Below are 23,133 nucleotides of genomic sequence, written 5' to 3'. Positions count from 1 at the left end.
GAATCGAAGCAAATTCTTCATAGTAATATCGGGACAGTGTATTTGCATAAAAAGAAAGGAAAAGATCGAGGCTTTAGGTTAATTACGAGAAAATATTTGTATCGTAAGTACTAATCGGTGCAAGGTGGTACCATTATTGACACAATAATACACTTCTGAACTATGCAGTGACTGTTTTAAGTCAGGTCGTGCAGGCGTGAAGGGAGACTGACGCCTATAAGGAGATTAATTCGGCTAATTAATTCGATTAATTTTCGCGCGGAAAATTTGCGCGGGAAATCCTCCGGCATTGATACCCATACCGGAGAGGGCAGTGGCGTCTGCAATACACAACATAATCACGTGTGACGTAGTCTCCAGTCCCGTACCTGTTCGGCCTGGGTAGCTAGAAGAGATGTCGAATTGAATGTAAAAACAAATTAGGAGCGTTGAACTATCTGTGCCATTCAGGACTCACAGCAATGGAATTTCCTTCATTGTTGTATTTATCTAACAAGGCATGAAATAGATAGGTGACCAAAATCACAAAGAGATTACTTATTAAAAAAAGAAATTGAATTAACTTTGGTGAGCGAGACTTTATAATGATCAAAAATATTATAAAATAGCCAAGAAGATGAATGAACCATGCTATACCAAATAATCAATATAGAAACAATGAATTTTTACTAAACATAAGTTGAATTTTATGTAAAAGGGGAGAAAAGAAAGAAAAATCATTTATCATGTACATTTAAGATTTACGACGAGGTTCAGGTGTTTCCACTATATTGAAGTGGAAAGAATAATGTCTATTAAAGCCAAAATTTATGTTCAAGGCTTACCAAACCAATGTGTTGCCATATAGATAAAAGTCATGAGCACAATTAGACTTTTGTTTTACAAGTAGTTATACATATCCAGCTGTTCATAAAGATATATCATAATTTGTCGCACTCAGAAGCAAATACACCTACGTACAAGATATCAATGTGCAAGTACAGTGAAAAGTGGAATTTACACTCTAAAAAACAGATATGCAAACTCAACTTCTGAAAGGACGGAGGAGCGACAACATTTTCCAAATGTTGCATTTACCATTTAAAATGGTTCTACCCAACATTTAGAATGTTCGATTCAGCTTTATACAAGGTTGCATGTAACCTTTGGAAAAGGCCGCTACTCCCCAACCTTCCAAATGCTGATTCAACATTAGAATTTTTAGAGTGTAGCCATGTTAGAGATGCTAGTAGTTATAATTATATAGCATCAACCTCGCAGGAGATCAGAAGCCGAATCCCGTGTAAAAGGGGAGAAAGGAAAGAAAAATCATTCATCTTGCACATCTTAAGACCCACGACGAGGCCCAGACGCCTCCACCACATTGGAGTGGAAAGAATAATGTCTATAGACATTACTCCCTCCACCCCAACACAGTGGAAACATCTGAACCCCGTCGCAAATCCCAAATGCACAAGACAAACGACTCCTCCCTCCCCTCTCCCCCCCCCCACACAAAATTCAACCTCCGACCCCCTGCGAGGCTAATGTTATTTTATATTAAAGCTAACATTTATGTTCAAGGCTTACCAAACCAATGTGTTGCCATATAGTTAAAAGTCATGAGCACAATTAGACTTTTGTTTTACAAGTAATTATACATATCCAGCTGTTCATAAAGATATATCATAATTTGTCGCACTCAGAAGCAAGTACACCTACGTACAAGATATCAATGTGCAAGTACAGTGAAAAGTGGAATTTACACTCTAAAAAACAGATATGCAAACTCAACTTCTGAAAGGACGGAGGAGCGACAACATTTTCCAAATGTTGCATTTACCATTTAAAATGGTTCTACCCAACATTTAGAATGTTCGATTCAGCTTTATACATGGTTGGATGCAACCCTTGGAAAAGGCCGCTACTCCCCAACCTTCCAAATGCTGATTCAACATTAGAATTTTTAGAGTGTAGCCATGTTAGAGATACTAGTAGTTATAATTATATAGCATTAACCTCGCAGGAGATCAGAAATTGTCACCCGCAGCCAAAATTTCTTGCCAGGTTTAGTGCAAAATATGGGCTATTCAGGACTCAAAGCATTGGAATTTCCTTCATTGATGTATTTATCTAACAAAGCATGAAGCAGATAGGTGACAAAAAAACACCAAGAGATATTGAAATATTAAAAAAGGAATTTGAATAACTTTGGTGAGCGAGACTTTATAATGATCAATATAGTATAAAATAGCCCATAAGATAAAAGAATCATGCTATACCAAATAATCAAAATAGAAACGATGAATTAATACTAAAAATAAGATGAATTTTACGTAAAAGGGGGGAAAATCATATATCTGCACTCTATAAGATGGAAAGAATAATGTCGTGAAGTCTATTAACGCCAAAATTTATGTTCAAGGCTTACCAAACCAATGTGTTGCCATACAGACAAAAGTCATGAGCACAATTCAAAGTTTTGTTTTTACAAGTAATTATCGTATCTAGCTGTTCATAGAAAATATATCATAATTTGTCACACTCCAGAGAAAGTAACCTATGTAGAAGATACCAAGCTTTGATCAGTAACTTGTGGTCAAATTGAAGTTAACCACAGACACTGTGAGTGTATGAATATCATGGCATGCACAAATAGCAATAGATTGCATTTTGGTAAAGTATGGTGTTGTTAATATTTTTTTGTAAAACATTAAAAGCACAAAAGCGTTCGATATTATGAAGGAACAGTTGAAACTTCGCAATTGGATATAAAACTTGCGAGAAAAAAAAAAACACTTGGCTTTTAAAGATAAGATGTGAGCGTATACACAAGTCCAACGTTATATAGAATAGATCAATAATATAAACAAAACTTTCGGGATCAATTAAGAGTTCAAATGTAAATTTGCAGAAAACTGTAAAATGCCAGATATAATACTTGTTATTAAATTTTACTGTTGTATGATTCTGATGAGTTATGAATGAGACCTATATTATAGTCAAAATAAACATCAGGAGAGTTTCTAATAACGATTGACTTGCTTGTACTTATTCAGTCCAGTTAATCCAATTTGGCTGAACACTGCTGTTTGCCGTGCCTTGCCTAGTTTGTAAGAATATCTTGGTTCCAATCTGTCTTATTCTCGTGGCTAGTTTCTTTTCATGGCGGAGTTTGTATGCCAATGAAGCTAATCGGCCTCTTTCTTTTTTCATTTTAGCAGGTAAATCAGTACGAATAGTCACCCGATTGAAGCGTTGATTGGCGCTGGGCAAAGATTCCGATGTCACCTCGACGTAGCTCTGTTGGGCGGGCTGTCCGGGCTGGGCGGGCTGTCCGAATTGGCCGTGCTGTCCAGGCTGTCTGGGCTGGGCGGGTACGGCGGGCTGTCCAGGCTGGGCGGGTACGGCGGGCAGTACGGGATGGGCGGGTACGGCGGGCTGGGCGGGTACGGCAGGCTGTCCGGGCTGGGCGGGTACGGCGGGCTGTCCGGGTCGGGTGGGCATTCCGGGCTGGGCGGGTCCTTCGGGCTGTCCGGCTTGTCCGAGATGGGCTGACTGACCGGGCTGGGAGGCCTCACCTGGCCGGGCGGGTTGGACCAACTGGCCGGGATGGGCTGACTGGCCAGGTAAGGCAGGGTGCTGATTTCCCGAAAGTCGCCGAGGTTGCTCGAAAGCTTGCAGCAAGCGGTCTCTGTCAGCCATGCGAGAAAATCGTACGATGATGGGGCAGGGGCTGGCGGGCTGGTTACCGCGTTGTGCAGGTGCCGGTAACCGGTGGGCGTTAATTATCGGGATCATACTGGCCTTCTCACGATTAATGCCCCAAAAATGACAGAAAATATCACACACAGTGGAATAAATGTTTTCGTTTTTGACATCCGGGACTCCATAGATTAGTAGATTCTGTTTCCTTTGATGAAGTTCAAGCGACAATATCTTTTCTTCTAGTTCGTTATTCTTGTCATCAATTGATTCATTCATTTTAGGCAAAATTTCTTTCTCCATGTTCAGTATTTTTTCCGAATTGAAATTGACTGCAGTTTCCACTTCTGTGACATACCTTTTTGTTTCAGCAATGTCCCGCTTAATGGCATTCATTTCCTCTATGACAAGATCCAGCTTGGTGTTGACTTGTTGTGACAGTTTAGAAACCATCGCCTTCATCTCGCTGATATCACTGTCCACCTGCAGTGAATGTGGGTCCGGGCTCGGAAACGGCGGAACTAACAGGGGGCTATCAACGGGCACACCTGGAGAATCAGCGCCGGGTTGGAGGCGCCCTGAGAGACCCGATCCCGGTGCCGATATCTGACGATTTGATCTGGTCGCTGGGGCCGAAGATTTGGCAGAACTCGTTGACATTTTTGGTGGATTTTTCACAGATTTGTTGAATTTGTTGAATTTAGATGTTGATGTATGTTTCCTTAGGTTATATTCCTTGGGCTCATCTGACACAGATAGACAATCATAGTAAGCTTAAAATCATCCCATAAAGAATTTGCATTTTATTTTTTAAACTTTGTACTTGTTTTTATATAATTCGGATAAATAATACATTGAGCATTTACAATTTTAACATCTTATAGCATCTGGCAATTCATTCATGCATGAATAGAATGCATGAAACGCTAACAAAAACAACCTTTTTTTAAGACACAAGAGTCATTTTGGAGAAATAACAATAAATCTCCCCTTTATTAGAATATGGCCAAGACTTGCTTATTTTGGTAGACCGTATGACATGTATGACCGAAGGCGGGGTTACAGAACTGAATCAGCTGCGAACTAATCCGAATACACGTATTCGGGTGGTTTCGGGAGTATCCTGTTTTCCCTCCCCGAATGCGAAAAAAATCAGGATCGATTCGGGAACATATCCAACGAAACCATCCGAATTCATGCCATATTCGGCTAGAATCGGTCCGAATATATTCGGGAGAATTTGGTTTTGGTACAACCCTGGCTCAAGTGATGTAATTACTATTACCTAAAGGAGGACTCCGGGATGAAAATATTTATATTTACATAAATGGAGTAAAATTAAAAGAGCAAAATTGTGAAAATTTCATCAAAATCGGATAACAAATAGATTTAGTTTTTTTTTGTGGGGTGCGCGCGCCTGGTGGATGACCTCCCACCGAGCTCTGCTTGTTATCTATTTTATTCTTGTTCCTATATCATTTACTGATTCTTAATGACTATATGTGGTTTTTGTATGTCTTCAGAAAGCTACTAGATCGTTTTGGTGAGATTCTTACTCTTTGTTCCTTTGGTTTTTAGTCGTCAGGATTTTTGGCTTTGCCCATTGCCCTATGTTTAGTGGCCATGTTGCTGGTTTTGTATACACAGTACATAGATAGCTTACTCTTTCACTGTCAGTGATCTGGCTTCACGCCTGTGCGAATCTTCACAATGAAGGTCTCCACTTTCATAGCCTTTGTGTCTATTGTATACTCATGTTGCTATTGTATCACTCTCTCTTGTTCTGAATTGAATGTTAATTGTTGCAATGCATTGTCACTGGCACAACCCAAGTTTGTACGCAAGTGCAAATATATAGGTAGACCAGTTCAGCGATATGCTAATGCCCTTTCAAGTTTCATATTCTTCTATTGATCTCGGGACACATCAACCCGAATCCCGGACCCTCTTTACAAGTATCAACCCACCCTAATAGTAATGATTCCAGTGATTCTTCTTTGCAGTCTCACAATTATAGTAATCATACTCTTCATGCGATGAATGTTCATGTCAATGATAGACGTTTCTTTTTAAAATGGCGTGATGAGAACACTGGTGTTTGGGATCGCTTGGTGTCTCTCGGAATCAGTAGATCGTGTCGAAGGCGGAGGCCACATCGTGGGAGTAGGGGTGGAAGTGACAGTTTTAAGGAGCATTTAAAGTTTGGTTATCTCAATTCTCGCTCCCTACGCAATAAGTCTACAACTTTCCAAGATTTGTGTTAGATCATAACCTAGATTTTGTCTGTATATGTGAGACATGGCTCTCACCCGATGATGATGCAGTAATAGCAGATCTTCGCCCAAGTTCTTATAGATTCGAACATTGTCCTAGAGCCTCCGGGCGCGGTGGCGGAGTGGCCTTCCTCTGCAAGGATAATTTACAAGTTACCATTAAACCTACGTATACGTACAGCTCTCACCCGATGATGATGCAGTATAGCAGATCTTCGCCCAAGTTACCTTGTGACCTGAGAAACTCTATTCTTACTGTATCTCTTTCAACATGGTGCAATCACCTAAATTCCTATCTTGTTGATTATGATTAAGTGTCCAAAGTCGATTTGACACCATATTTATGTATTTTTAGAATTATCTTTTTTTAGTCTTATGTATTTAACTGTTTCTATTTATTTATTCTTATCAGCTACTGGCCAGTATCTATATCCAATGGTGTTTCAATATTTCAATATTTCAATTTTTCAATATTCCAATAGCATTTTCATTAATTGCAGTTTAAATCTCAGGGGGTTGTATTCAACATGTTAAGTGCAATAAAATTAATAAAATTGAATAAATATATGCTGTATTTCTTGCCAAGATACCACAGTACTTTCAGTGTTCAATTATTTATTGCAATTTATACAATCTCATACCGAATCGCACAACAAAACCAACCAAAGTTAATTTAGATAATTGGTCAGCATATTCCATTTCTGTTATTCAATATCTTACCTTTTAATGCAGTATATTTATTGATATTTGTTTGTATGATTTTATGTTTTGATTCTGAGTAATTGATCATTTTGTTATATTTTGTAACTTTGAATGAAATTTTATGCAATGTTTTTTCGCATGAAAATACTACAGTGGATTCACCTGGATGGGGTATGGGTTAGGGCGGTCCGCGGACTATAGTTATTTGGTTAACTTTGCCCAATGCCTGGCAGCTCATCCAGGTGAATCCAGTGTTTAATTATTTTTGTGTTACTGTATTATTGTAACATATTTGTTATCATTGTATTTGACTTGTTTGATATTCTGCCAAATAAAATAATAATAATAATGACAGTTTTTAATGTATGTGTGGCACCATCCCCAGCGACTCCGGTTGCATCGACGTCGCGGTAATCTACAGGCCGCCGAGCGGTCAGAGCTTTTCCAGATTTTTGGAAGAATTTTCAGACTTTCTTGATGGCAGCATATATAGAACTACACCATTGATTATTACTGGCGATTTGAACGTACATCTCGACAATGCCTCTTCATCTTACACGCAGAGGTTTGACACTCTTCTCAGTAGCCACACCATGTCTCAGCTTGTCAGTTCTCCAACCCACGATAAAGGCCACCTACTTGATGTTGTAATAGTGCGGGATTCAGATGACCGATCTCTGTGTTCTAAACCGAATGTTGTTCCGGGCATCTCAGATCACTCTGCAGTTGTTTGGAGGATTGGTTTCAGCAAGCCCAGTCGGACTCGATCAACATTTATCTCCCGCAACATCCGAGACATAGATAGAGTAACTTTTGCCCAGAGTGTGGCTGATAGCATTATCCTTTCTTCTAAAGATCACGTCGATACCGCTGTTCTTCGCTACAACACTGAGCTTGAGAAGCTTCTCAACATCCACGCTCCACCAAGGTCTAGAAAGGCAAAGAGCCATGTGGACTGTCCGTGGTACAGCTCTGACATCACTTTACAGAAGCGTATTCGACGAAGACTGGAGACGAAGTGGCGGAAAAATGGACTACTGATTGACAGGGATCATTTCAGAGTTCAGCGCGACCTTGTCAACTCTCTTGTCAAGAGGTCGAAGCGATCTTACCTCGAATGTCGTGTTGAGGAGTGCAAAGATGACTCAAAACAACTCTTCTCTTTGGCTAACAGACTCCTCAATCGTCGTCAATCCTCACCTCTACCTAATAATACAGATAGCTATGAACTTGACTGTAAATTCTCACATTTCTTTAAAACTAAAGTTCAAGGAATTTGCAACAGTCTAACTCCTGACCTCACACCTCTACAGTCTTCCACTTCTTCTACCTTGGACATCTTACGCCCTACCTCTCCTGATGAGATTCTGTCTTTATTTCGAAAATCTCCTCCCAAATCATATCAATTGGATCCTATACCTGCTAAGTTACTAAAGGATTGTTCATCCACGTTCGCTCCTATTCTTTCTTACCTTGTTAACTTAAGTTTAGAGCAGTCGCATGTTCCGTCCTCTCTGAAATGCGCTCATGTTACACCACTGTTAAAGAAACCCTCTCTTGATCCCGATTCTCTCCAAACCAACCGGTTTCTAACTTACCCTTCCTCTTCAAAGTCCTTGAAAGGGTTGCTTTCTCTCGTCTTGCTGAATACTTTCACGATAATAATCTGTCCGACCCATTTCAATCTGCCTACAGACCCTACCACAGTGTGGAAACCCTTCTTGTGAGCACCTCAAATCATATCCTCCAAGAGATGGACAGAGGGTGTGTGACTGCTTTACTCTTACTCGATCTATCCTCCGCCTTCGACACAGTAAACCATACTATTATGCTGAATACTTTAAGTTCGTTTGGTGTCAGAGGTGAAGCATTCAAGTGGTTTGAATCCTACATTTCTCCCCATTCACAGATTGTATGTATAAATGGCTGTCAATCAGCTGATTTACCTCTGACCCATGGCGTACTGCAGGGCTCTGTGGGCGGACCGACCGTTTTCTCAATTTAAATGATTGGATTGCGGCAAGTGATGCTCCGTCACGGAATTGACAACCATATTTACGGTGACGACATTCAACTTATTATTTCTTTTGATTCAACTCAGCAAGCAGCTGATAATGCTATTCGTCGTCTTCAATCATGTATGATTGATGTTCACGACTGGATGCAAACCCATTCCTTGAAACTAAACTTAGATAAGTGTGAATTTCTTTTGTTTGGCTCTAAAGTGCAGCTCAACAAAATTGATGTCAATTCCTTTTAATTTTCTGGCCACACAATTCATTTGTCTCAAACTTGCCGTAATCTTGGAGTAACTTTTGATTCACATATTATGACAATGTCTTCCCAAATTTCAAATATCTGCAAATAAGTTCGGTATCATCTTCGCAATCTAGGATTATCCGGAAATATTTATCTAAGTTCGCGACCGAAAAGATAGTACATGCCTTGATTCCCCCCCGCCTTGATTTTTGTAATGCCCTTTTGTTTAATTTACCGCAGGCTCAGTTACATAAGCTTCAGAAGCTTCAGAAGCTTCAGAATGCAGCCGCTCGCATTGTCATTTTGTCAAGTAAACGCTCACATATATGTGATTGTCTTGTATACGTGTAATAAAAAATAAAACTATACTTTTGCTTGCGCAATTGCTCCTAAATAATGTCGTATACAGTTAGAAATCACTGACTCTCAAAACGTGTCAAGTTGGGTCCGTAGCAGTCTTAAGTTTAACTTTACACCTTTAAAAGTGTAGACCAGATGTCACTATAGGATCACCTTTAAAGGTTTCACTTTATATATACCTTTCTTGATGTAAATATGCACATATTCGATGGCATTCTGCATCAATTGGCGGAGAGTTCCATATGTACCCCCACTAAAATTGAAAATAAAAATATGGAGAAGGTACAAAATAATATATCTAGCCCTAATATAGGATATATATGATTGGAGAATGAACTATATACGAAAATATGGCTTTATTCCGTCAAATTTTCTAACAGGATCGAGTGCGTGTACGTGTCCACATACATCGTTTTATTTAGTCATTAAAGGGTCTGTAAGTCTAAACTAGTCGGACTATCTGCACATGGTCGATAAAAACCCATTCCGGTATCAGTGCTTCTCGCTAGCATAGCGGAAATAGGTTTTGATTGCAGTTAAAACGAGGTGAGTTCGAGCAAGGAAGCTCCTTGGTTCGAGTCCCAAGCAAGGTGTGCAACACCTTACAATCCATAGAAAATCTTAAGTGAACAAACCGGAAGTCCCGACAATCTTTTGTTATTTAAATTATGGAACTCTTTCCCTAAATTGCACCTTTCAGAAAGGTGCAGAGTTGCAGCTAAAAGGGGTTCCTCTTTTGCTGAAGAAAATATGATTAGAACACATAAAGAAAAATCAGACAAACAAAACTGAAAAATTGATCAAATTCGGACAAGAAGTAACGAGGTTATGACATTTTGCCTTTTCCGGTGAAACCGTTCTAATCATGTTTTTATGAATATTCAATGAACAAATTGACGATGTCATATCCTCACCTGTTCCTTTGTATTTTATTATATGAAATTAGGTTTATTCAATTTCTTTCCTCCATGAACTAAAAAAATGGATTGAGTGAATTAGATATTAATTGTTGCAGCTTATTTCATTATAAGGGAGACATATTATTACCACATGTATGAAATAATGAAAAACAATTAGGATTTCCTGTAATAACATAAGAACAGGGAAAATGGGGATGTGACATCATCAGCCCACCGAATGAATATTCATAATGAAGTGCATATAACTTTTTTTTCACAAAATATTGCTAAATTTAAAATCAAATAACTTTGCTATTTGTTATCCGATTTTGATAAAATTTTCGACATTTTGCTTTGTGAATTTTGTATTCAGATATAAATATTTTCAGCCCAAGGCATCCATTTAAAGGTGCGCCCAGCGTGACATATGGATCCCGTTTCATAAAGAGTTACAAGAGTTGTAACTCTTTATGAAACGGGCCCTGGTCTCTTAGTGCGCCAGGACTCTAGAACAAAAGCTCAACATTGGATTCTGTGGAAGCTTCAGTCCTTCCGCAGAACATATTATTGCACAGCGTATCCGTACCATGTAATATGCACCGAAGTAGGATGTCTAGGGTGGATAATGAGTAAGTTATGTCATTTTTTTTTAATGAATGACGGCCGCCTTGGACATACCATCTTGAAAATAACCACTTTCCCGAATGCGGATTTAATTGGTAGATTTTTTTCCTAAGGTTAATTACTACCAGAAACGGTTGAAAAACCCTTTTGATACAATTTGCTTGGGATCAACCCATATATTGACCCGACTCGATTAATATATTTGCGTATGTGTTTATGTTGCACTGTTTTATCAGTAATGCGTGACTTGACGAATCAATCGGGTTTTCCCAAAAGATGGTCCAGGAACACGCTTTGATTAGTACGTGGTTCTTAGACTAGAGCAGTTATTAGGGTAACGCTAATTTTTTTTTTGGGGGGGGCCTGTCTAAATTCTTTTCCGAAAAACTTGCCCCACCCCCCTTTGGAAAATCCTGGATCCGCCCCTGACCCTAATACAATGTCCTATCAACAATAATAATAATATTACACTTTCATATAGCGCTTAATACATCGAAACGACGTGTCTAAGCGCTTTACAGATATCATCAGATTTAATCAGTCATTCCCGCACAAAATGTATGCACACCCTCCACTATCTTGGGAGTATTCCAGTCAGTCGGTGAGGCGCATACAGTACTGGACAAGCTACAATAACTTTCTTACCGGGTACCCATTAATCACCTGGTGGGTGTTTCATAAAGCTGTACGTAAGTTAAGAACGACTGGGGATCCTTTCTTGTGGTAAATGATATTCACCATTAATGTTCGTTGGTGATTGATTATTTAGCGTGTAAGAAAGGTTCACCAGTCGTTCTTAACTTACGAACAGCTTTATAAAACGGCCTCTTGGTCGAGAGTGGCAAAGTCTGGATTAATGCCTACCAAAGGACGCCAGACCGCGGTGGGATTCGAACACACGACCCTCTGTTTACAAGGCGAGAGTCAGAACCACCAGACCATGGCTCCTCCACTATCATTAAAAAGGGAAGTGTCTTTTTTGGTGTGTTGATAGGAATGTTAAATTAGATGAACAAATAAACATTAACAGGGCAATTTAAAGCCATTTCTCATTGGAAATGCGTGCGACTTCAGTGGCTAAAAATACAATTCCGCCAATGTTATGATGATAAGCTATGCCTTTATTATTTCAGGTTGTAAGTCTGAAACCAGAGTACTAAGTAATTTTCAAAATGCTCGCTTATTCATTGATGTATGAGAGCACCAGAACAACATTGCTCAATTTTTAGTTTGTTCTTAAAATTCTCTGTTAAATGAAAAAAAAAACATATGATAATGACATTGAAAGTTGTTAAATGTAATTAATGAGAAATTTGGACATAAAAATAACACATTTGCACGCTTAGTCAAATTTCTGGTTGTGTGTCTGTTTGAACAATTTTAATAATCTCCATGCACGTTGAAGTAGTAATGATTCAAAATTTCTATTCATATTTCAGCATGACTCAATTCAGGTCGTTTCAGAGAACGTTAGCAATGACGATAATCCAGTAAGGATTGGGCTCTTGACAAAACAATTGGAATGCTGGATGGCCAATCCTAACACGAGGAAGTGCGTACGTCACTACATTTCTCGTGAGATATTGTATGCTGATGACCCAACTGAAGAGACAGAATCATTCATCAACTTTCGGAAGTCTTTATCTAATTTAGGAGACAAGGTAGGACATTTTCGATACGTAATCTATCATAGCTATAAAAGTAAATTTTAATTTAGATTGATTGATGAATTCAAGGCTGTTTTACAAAGGCACCGTGCAAACAAACAAAAACATAAATGCAAACAAACAAAAACATAAATCTTACCTAATGACAATATAAATATACATAATATACAGAAATTAATAAAATAAGATTACTGATAATACAATACACAAATTTTAAATAGATTAATTTTGTCCACAAAGTCGAGACATGAAATTTTAACATTCGTTCAATTTCAAAGTTCGTAATAATAAGAAAAATACACAAAATTACACAAGAATTACCCTGTAGCATAACGTAATCTTTATATAAATTAACTTATTCAAAAAAAATATCAACGAAGCTGACTTTTTATTTCCAGAGCTTCGGTAAGACAATAATAGGCACATTTCGCAATCCTCTACAACGCGAGATTAGAGTCGGGTAACTCAAAAGTTAACGATTAATCATAGACTCGATTTTATAGATTGATTGTACATTACAGTCAATACAATCAAACGTAGAAAACTGTTCTACAATCATTGCTAAGCTTTGTGTTACAGGCCCTATAGATCTTGTTTTTCGTGTTCAAAGCTCTTTCATACGATACCAGCATGCCATTTGCCTGCCTGAGCTCGCGGCGGGACTGTACCTGTATCATGGCTATGACTCCAGCTGGCTGGAGACATGTGAAATGTAGATCATGACATGGATAGGAAAGTGGTTTTCAAACAAATCGAGTACATATTGAGTAAGGAAAAACTTACCGAATTAAGGCTTAGATATAGATCATTACAGTCCATCGAATCGATATTGCATTTAATGTGCATTATTGGTGGATCACTGGCAATTGATTCCATGGGTCAAATCACCTCTCCAGGCGGAACCATTTTCGCATGCGTTGACATGTACACAGCATGCAATAGGCCATAAACCGTCTGAAAAACATCCAAATTGCGGCGTCTTCTTCATTTGCCTGCTCGTTCTACACAAACCATATGCCTCTAGCACACAATGTAATGGGCAGTATGTTTTACTTTCCGCAGAAATGGGAGATATCCTGGGGGAGGGGTACACTTCCGTTGATGAGTGGATACCAGGCGCGACCATGGGGTTTCGAAAAGCACCCTATAAACAAGGGAAGTAAGTCTTTTCCAGATTATGAAAATGCATCTCTTAAGTATTTGGGTTGTGACATCCTATAAGTATTGGAAATATATCCCGTTTTTCAGTATCTTATTTATCGTTTTTGACACCCTTATACGGCTACATAGGCCTATACGTAACGTACATACCCACTCTTTCCCTTTTTTACGTATGGTCGCGCCTGGTATCCACTATTCAATGGAAGTGGGTCCCCCGCGCGGCCTCTCGAGCTCTGGGCCCAAAAGTGGATTTGGAAAGTCGTCCTAAATCGGATAAATCGCTGTTACCATAGTAGCAACCAGAATTTTGCACACGAAACGCAAAGTGAATGTTTCCGTTCCAGATGCAAAACGAAAAAAAATGTCATGTCAAATAGCTTGCATTGAAGGACAGAGTTTTACGAATATGACGACGGGCTCAAAAGTCTCTTCCGAAATAAACTAGCGTCGTAAATAAGCGTGCGCGTCCTCAAACGAAAGGTCGGGAATATCATGACCTGCCACGAATGTCGTAAGGAAGAATCATTTGAAGACCATGCCGTTCATTATTCGCCCTGGTTGATGGGTATATGTAGGATTTATGTCAAAGTCGTGTGAAACTTCTTACAACATGTATTTATTACTATATACGTTTTGAAACCACTATTAGTATATATTCGTAATTCCGACGCTTCGTTAATCCGAAGGCTCGAATATCCCGAAGGTTCGTTATTCCGAAGGTTTGTATTTCCGAAGGTTAGTAGTTTCGAAGGTTCGTAAGTCCCAAAACGAAATAAGGTTCGTAATTCCGAAGGTTCGTAATTCCGAAGGTTCGTTAGTTCGAAAACGAAATGAGGTTCGTTAGTAAGAAAACGAAACGAGGTTCACTTATGCGAAGGTTTGTTTGTCTGAAAACAAATTAAGGTTCGTTAATCCGAAAATAAAACAAAGTACTTATTCTATTCATGTATTCCATGAGGTTCTCAAAATATTCCTTTTCAGGTCTAATCGTAAGAGCTTATCAGCTGGCGCTGCGTGTTCGCATTTTCATTAGTATGTATAAGCCTGCTTCTATTTGAATTCTAACAAACTACATTCTAACAAACTAATTAAATGTATATTACCGTGTTTACACTTAATCAGCATTTGAATCGGCTTGCAATTCTGAACCGCGAGCAACTTGAATCGGCTCGCGGTTCAGAACCGGAAATTTGCACCACTAAAGTAGTAGGTTCTGAACCGCGAGCCGATGCAGAATCGGCTTTTTTACTACGTGTAAACAGAAAGCCGATTCTGCACCGGCAATTTGTGCGCATTTCATTTAGTTTACCATTGTGACGTAATTGTAAGCGCACGGATCCAGCGTTGTCTTTATTATGACGTATATTGTTGGTGTGCGTATCATTTCAGGTTTTTGCATCGGCTCGCGGTTCTGAACCGCGAGCTGTAACAACATGTAAACGCAATCCAAATACCGATTCTGCATCGGCATTTGGTTCAGAACCAAATGCCGATTAAGTGTAAACACGGTATGTGTGTTACCATTGTTATCTACGCTATTTTATTCCTGAGTCCACTGTTTGAAGAGTGGACTCATGAATAATATAGCGTAGATAACCTAGGCAACAGGCGTCAATTTGGCGCACTGTGACAAATACCGTGTTTACACTTAATCGGCTTTTGCATCGGCTTTTTCATAGCGTGTAAACGCAATTAACTTGCATCGGCTCGCAGTTCAGAACCGGCAATTTGCACCACCAAAGTAGTAGGTTCTAAACCGCGAGCCGATGCAGAATCGGCTTTTTTACTACAACCGTGTTTACACTTAATCGGCATTTGAATCGGCTCGCGGATCAGAACCGCGAGCCAATTCAGCATCGGATTTTTCATAGCGTGTAAACGCAATTAACTTGCATCGGCTCGCAGTTCAGAACCGGCAATTTGCACCACCAAAGTAGTAGGTTCTGAACCGCGAGCCGATGCAGAATCGGCTTTTTTACTACAACCGTGTTAACACTTAATCGGCATTTGAATCGGCTTTTTCATAGCGTGTAAACGCGAGCAACTTGAATCGGCTCGCGGTTCAGAACCGGCAATTTGCACCACCAAAGTAGTAGGTTCTGATCCGCGAGCCGATGCATAATCGGCTTTTTTACTACGTGTAAACAGAAAGCCGATTCTGCACCGGCAATTTGTGCGCATTTCATTTAGTTTACCATTGTGACGTAATTGTATGCGCACGGATCCAGCGTTGTCTTTATTATGACGTATATTGTTGGTGTGCGTATCATTTTAGGTTTTTGCACTTGGATAATAGAAGCTACTTTTTCAGGGCTTGCGGACTGACTGGTCAAGCGTAGTTTACAGAGGAAATCTGCATAAGCCATGGACTCAACCGTGGGTTTTCAAAACCACCTTTGTGAATTCAGGCCAAAGAGTAATCAAGTGCTGTACAACGCCTACTTAGCTAATTGTTGTACGCGAGCAAATGGGAAATTGAATGTCAAACATTCGTACTGTTGCACACACGACGTACCATCCAAAATGTAGAGTTGCACGACTTTAATAGGAGGTGACGTCACAATACAATTTAATTAATTGCGCTCAGTAATGACAGTAATATTTATTCTCAGATCACCCCAACGGGTATTGGAGAACACAACAACATTTGAAACATATTAACATTTGAATTTTAAACATATTTACAAAAGATATATATATGAACAATAAAATACAAACAAGAAACCCACATATTTCACTGAATATTATAATAACAGATTATAATTAGATATAAATACATTATTTCTTGAATTACTAAATTATAGAATTAACAGAAAAAAGTGAAAAAGTAAAACATAATTCGTACAAAGGCACCAGCAGCAAACTAAATACAAAAATTAAACAGTTTATCAAATAATACATATGTGATATCTATATCTATATAGTAATCAAGATAAATTATTAAAAGACGAATAAAACGAAATAAATGAATATTTATATTCTTTGATTACTCTATCAGAAGCGAAGCATAATTATTTTACAAAATTTAGCCAGATTTAGAAGTGTGTTTAATTTAGCTGTGTTGAATAATTTTTCCATTTTGTAAGTGTTAGGCCTCTTTGTGAAGTAATTGTCTAAATATAATTTTCTCTCTGCTGAAAAAGCCGGACAAATAAACAAATAATGGTATCCATCGCCTATAAGTTGTGATTGGCACAGATTGCAAATTCTATTATTTCTTTCAACGTTTCATACCTCCCTATAACTATTGGTAGACGATAGTTTTCACAGCGGAATTTTGAAAAGCATATAGGATATTCAAGAGACTTTATATAGATCCTATAATTAATACATTGAGATTATCATAAATTTCCGAGTACCAATTTTGAAAGAGGCAATCTTTTTTAAACGTTGATCAATCGTACGTTTGATCCAAGTACTGTTTGTGGTTTCACATGTATACCACAAAGCAGACATTCTTAGCATATCGATAGTAGTTTTAATTTTTGTAAGCCATGAAGATTTATATACGTTCTCATTACACAAAACCTTCAACATTCTATACATCATTCACGATAATTTGTTTTCCCCAGCATGTTCTATATTACACCAGAAAAAATAATCATTCTATTAGAGATACATTTTTCAAGACCATATCTAACTAGTTCGCCTAACACCATACAATTAGCTGTTGATTTTTTCAACTTTAAAATTTGTTTACAAAACTTCATGTGTAATATATCAAGATCTCGTATAACTTCGAATCCCCAGATTTCACTGCCATACAGAAGAACTGGAATAACAAGTTGGTCAAATAATTCTGACATTATATCAATAAGCAAGTCCAATGAATCTGACTTTGTTAACAAACTATACATAGCTCTTCTGGCTTGGTTCAATTGTTTCGTTTTTGCTTTTTAAATCTGTTATTATAATTGAAGGTTATTCCTAAATATACGTACTCATCAACTACTGATAGTTCACGATTGTTGAAACGAAAGGACGGTAATTTCTGCACTTTACCCCTAGAGAAATTACCAACCTTTGTCTTATCTGAATTGACATGTAAAGACCAAATATTACAATATTCATATAACGCATTAAGGCAGTTTGTAAATCATCAGGAGATTCAGCTAAAATCAAAGTATCATCGGCATAAAGCAATGTGAACAACTTAATGTACACTTGTATCTTATTTTGTCGAGCATGTGTATCATTTTTTTTGGGTAAAACCATAGAGCTATTCAAGCCATGACATTTATCCTGGAGAAAGCAACAAGTCATTTCGAAAGAGAGCAAAGAGCATAGGTGATAGGTTTTCTCCTTGTCTAATTCCAATATTACATTCAAATAGGGAAGATATTTCGTTATCTTTTATTACACACGATTCTGCTAGGCTATAGATATTATATATAATTTTGAAAAAACTTTCCATTAACATTGCTATTCATTAATTTCAACCAAAGAGCCGATCTATTTACTAGATCAAATGCTTTTTTGTAATCGATGAATGCACAATATACCATTTCGCTCTCAGATAAGTACAAATCAATTATTGAATGAAGTACAAAAATATGATCAAGAGTCGAATGACCATTTCTGAAACCAGCCTGTTCTTCACCAAGTATATCATTGCCTTCAAGATAAGTTTTTAACCTTTTATTCAGAATACTTGTGAATAATTTACCTAGACAACTAAGCAAAGTAATGCCTCGAAAATTATTCGGGTCTTTTTGGATCTCCTTGCTTTTTATACAGAGGTCTATTGTCCAATCGGTAACAGCCCGCGAGACCGAGGGCCCGCGAGACCAAAGGTCCGCGAGACCGACTTTTTTTTCCCTTCATCGGATGCCGCGGTCGAGTGGTTTTAGGCGCCTCGTGCCTGTTATCAGAGGTGGAAGGGGCAGAGCCAAATATTTGCCAGTAATTCCGTCTAGAATTAGTGGCATAACTAGGATTTCAGTTTAGGGGGCAGTAGTGAGCACGGGAAGCGCGTTGCGGGGGGGGGGGGTGTGCAGGGAGGGGAGTGTACTCCCCCCCCCCCCGTGATAAGCGCGGAAGGTCCGACGTTCCTTTGAATTGTTCCTTATCTGCTCTCGCTCATCTTAATACGTCCTCTGCCTGTTATCGGAGGGGGGGGGGGGCAGAGCAAAAAAAATCCCGGTAACTAAGTCCAGAATCAGTGGCTTTGCTAGGATTTAATTTTAGGGGGCGGTAGTGAGCACGCGAAGTGTGCGAAACACTTAATAATGAGCGCGCGAAAGGCGCTCCATATTATAAGGGGAGTTTTCCCCCTCCCTAGGCAGCTCCGACGTTTTCTTCGAATTGTTCCTTGCCCGCTCCTGCTCTTCTTACGTTCTCTGCCTGTTAACGGAGAGGGGGGAGGGAGAGAAAAAATTCGAATTGCGGAAGCTCCGACGTTTCTTTGAATTGTTCCTTGTCTTCATCCGATCTTCTTACGTTTTCTGCCTGAAATGGGGAGGGGCACAGCCAAAAATTTCCCGTTAACTAGGTCTAAAATTAGTGGCGAAGCTAGGATTTAATTCAAGGGGGCGGTAGTCAGCACGCAAAGGGGAGCGGGAGCAGACAAGGAACAATTCGAAGAAAAAGTCGGAGCTTCCATGCTTTGCGCGGGAGGGGGAAAACTCTCCCTTATAGGGAACGCCTTTCGCGTGCTCAGTATTAAGTGTTTCGCCACTTCGCGTGCTCACTACCGCCCCCTAAAATGAAATCATTCTGGACTTAGTTACCGGGAGTTTTGGCTCTACCCCCCCCCCCCCCGAAAACAGGCAGAGGAAGCGGGAGCAGACAAGGAACGATTCACAGGAACGTCTGAGTTTCCACGCTTCTCGCGGTGACACTCCCCCTCCCTGCACCCCCCAAGGAGCGTGCTTCCCGTGCTCACTACCGCCCCTAAACCGAAATCCTAGCTATGTCACTCATTCTAGACGGAGTTATCGGGAAATATTTGGCTCTGTCCCCTGCCCCCTCTGATAACAGGCATACGCTGCTGCAACGAGGCGCCTTACACCACTCGGTACCTGATGAAGGGAAAAAAAAAAATAATAAAAAGTCGGTATTGCGGGCCTTCGGTCTTGCGGACCTTCGGCCTCGCGGGCCTTCGGTCAAGTGGTCGGACCCCGTCCAATCTGTGGGAACTACACCGATGTCAAAAACAATGTTAAATACAAGAATAATACAAGATAACAAACGGCCATTTGAGTTTAAAAAAATAATAATAATAATTTGATCAACACCATAATTATGCTTTACCATTCTATAAACGTTTTACTTGCGCGACCAATTCGTCGATATCTATAGGTCTGTTCAAATATTCGTTCAGTGAACTTATTGAGACAGTTGTTGGTAAAGGACAATTCTGAGTAGTGTTTAGCGTCTGGCTAAGATTTCGAAAGTGCTCTTCGAGTGTGTCAAGGTCAATGTCAATATGATTCCTTTTAGCATTCAATGAGGTAAGCATATTCCAGTATTCACTTGGCTGATTAAATTTAGTTTTACGCAATTTTGAATGTAGTATCTCATTATACTGACTTTTGGCATTTTAACCACTGTATTTTAGATGCGTTTTTGGTCTACCAATTTCTCCGAAATTTGTTTCCTGTTTAAAATTTTCTCAGATTTTAACAAATAAATGTTTTAGGTGAAAATACTCCGAACGAGCTTTCTTACAATTACTGTCAAACCACGGTTAAGAATGATTATTTCTGTTTACTTTTATCTTCTTATGAGAGTATAAGTTTTAACCATATCACAATTCTCTACGGCGTCTAAATATAATTGGTGGATGGTAGACACTAGATTGTCTAAGCTAATTCTTTTTGCATTATTTCACGAGAGGGTATGCTATTCAACTTTTTGTCCATAGAGCTCTGTACTAGCTCTATGGTCTATCAACCGCATCTGCATCAATACTGTTCTGAAAGTCTTTCGCTAAACTTCCAGACCATTTAACTTTACTGACACATTTTGATTGAGAGCCTTCTGATTGTTTTACGTTAGAAACTGCATTTCTATACATTCCGGTACTTAATGTTAGTAATATGGGAATATGCTTATCAGATAACAGAGGATCTTTATCCTTATTCCTATCTGAGCAAACAGCTCCATGAAAAAGATGTGATCGATATAACTCTTCACAATGTCGATCAATAATTGGTTAATAAAACAGTTGGTACCCTCTTCATCAAAATGGCAAATCAAATTTGTTCTTCAAAAATACAAATTCATTTGAGATATCGTCAAATATAGAATCATTATTGTACTTTTCTGGTGGAATGTATACAGCAACAAGAAGAAAAATGGAAAACCATAAGCATTTTCACTTAGGGAGCTTGTCAAAAGTCCATGCACCGTTCTATACCGTCTTTACTGCATCCGGGTTTTCGCTTCGGCTTTCCTGCCCAACGTTCCCTTCTCTTCAAAGGAACGGCCGCCATCAAAGGCCCATTGATGCCACCGTTCTTTTGTTCGTCTTTCCTGCAAGTCTTAATTTCTGTCGAAAAACCGGAGAATCTATTCTAAATAGCTCCCTCTACGACCAAAACAAAGGCGTGCCTTCATATTTATTGTCGGATCGGAGAGTTCGGGTCACTGTTCTGAACTATGGTTCGCACCGGGGGTTCGCATCTATAATGGAAGTTTGGGTGCATTCATAAAGCCACAGTAGCTTAATAAAAAATCACGCACGTGTCATAAATCGTTACTGATCTTTCGAATTTGCTGCAATAACCATGAAAACCTCCTTTTTCGCATTGGAAGAGGGTCAATTCATGATGTTTTAGGTGGGAAAATAAGATTCCACACATTTTCGTTTCGTAGGCCCAAGCCATTCGTACAATTCACGTCAACTTGGAATATTTATTATTACTCGCATCTGAAACAAGTGTCGGGAGCCCCCCCCCCCCCAAAAAAAAAAAATAATAAATAAAGCGAAGGAAATGGAAAGATGAAATGAATATGACCGGAACAGCTTGGCACTATAAGGCATAGATAGATCAAAGATTTATTAGAAACTGTTAAAAATAGTTTGTTCAATTTTTGGACGGGCAACCATTTCCCCAGGATAACATAATTATTGTCTCTTAATGTTCTTTATCTCCTTGTTTCAAAGAAGCGGGACCAAAAGAGAAGATGAAACGAGGAAGAAGAAAACTAAGGATAGGGAGAGAAAAGGAAGGGGAAACAGAGAGAAAATAAGAAAAAAACATTGGGATGGAGGAAGAGGAAGGGTGAAAAAAATATGGAGGAAAAACAGTTGAAAGAGAAAAAAAATTGGAAATTTGAGAGGGGGAGAAATTTAGGATCGAATCAACGGGAGAGGGGGGACAAATTGGAATATGGAAATGGATAGAGACAGAAAATAAGGGGAAAGAAGAAGAGAGATCTGGTGGTCGATGGGGGGGAGAAATAAAGGGGAAAAAGGGAAAGAGTGAAAGGGGAACAGAGGGGAAGACATGCAGTGGCGGAGGCTGGATCCGCCCCTGATTTAGATTTACATTTTATTTACCCCATCGATCCCCTCTCGGGGTATGAGAGTACATATAAACAACTTATAACAGACTAAAGTATGTAACTTCATTTAATTGGTTTAACGTATTAAACGTAATGTTCGGAATTGAAGATGAATACCAAATGTGGTAACGATCTGAAAATTAGTTCGATCAGAATCCAATGAAATTTACCAACGGAGTGTTTGTTTGTATAAATGAAAAATATTTGCCAAATAGCCCTGTGAAAGAAAATCGTGCTGAGAAATGAGCGATATAAGCACGGAATTCCATCAAGTGTCAGGTATTTTTCGAGGCAATATTATAATACACTGTCCCATGTATGCTTTTCTGTTTTAGTCATCATCAGAATTATCGATATTGAGCGGCGATTTCATTATTCTACAAAAATAAGTGTACATCAATGTACAATGTACTAGATCTAGATTTATGATTAATATTTCGTATCGAAATCGTCATGTAATCATATTTGAAATTGCGTCTGATACTTTGTGTTGTACATGGTCTATGACCTCTCAGAATTATCGATATCGTCATCACCGCTGTTACAATCGCAATCATCTTCATTTCTCTATTATAAGTATTATCTTCATAAACATTTCTATTATTTCATTATAATTTTATCTTCATAAATCGGTGAGGTGGGAGAAGGAGGAGGAGAAGAAGAATTACCAAGGAGAAGCAGACGTACATGTAGAATGGGGGAGCAGTAAAAAGGGATGAGAATAATAATGAGAGATGAGGAAGAATACGAAGAGGAAAAAGGAAGATAAAGAAAAAGCTTATCAGTATATTACATCATCTGATCAAGTTTTTATTCTCATCTCGATCGTTCTCTGCATGGGTAGTGTTTAATTTATTGTTCTAATTGTCATGTTAAAACTCTTTTAAAACTCATGATGGTAAAAATCAGTACAATACTAGGATGCCATGATGTTCAATAATTTAAACTTCAAATTTCAATACTTCACGGGTGAAGATATGGGGCCGTAAGCTT

General features: G+C 38.8%; 1 protein-coding gene across 1 annotated transcript; it reads right to left on the bottom strand.

The window, feature by feature from the left end:
- Positions 1–3,030: 3,030 nt before the first annotated feature.
- LOC135153836 (zinc finger SWIM domain-containing protein 8 homolog) lies at positions 3,031–4,344 on the bottom strand. Its single transcript, XM_064098009.1, has one exon. The coding sequence runs from the start codon at positions 4,342–4,344 to the stop codon at positions 3,031–3,033; it is 1,314 nt and encodes a 437-aa protein (XP_063954079.1).
- Between the last annotated feature and the right edge of the window lie 18,789 nt (positions 4,345–23,133).

This window comes from Lytechinus pictus, chromosome 4, assembly GCF_037042905.1.
Source record: "Lytechinus pictus isolate F3 Inbred chromosome 4, Lp3.0, whole genome shotgun sequence".
Classification (NCBI taxonomy): domain Eukaryota; kingdom Metazoa; phylum Echinodermata; class Echinoidea; order Temnopleuroida; family Toxopneustidae; genus Lytechinus; species Lytechinus pictus.
Note: the sequence above shows the minus strand (reverse complement) of the source record. Positions and strands in the feature narration are given on the sequence as shown.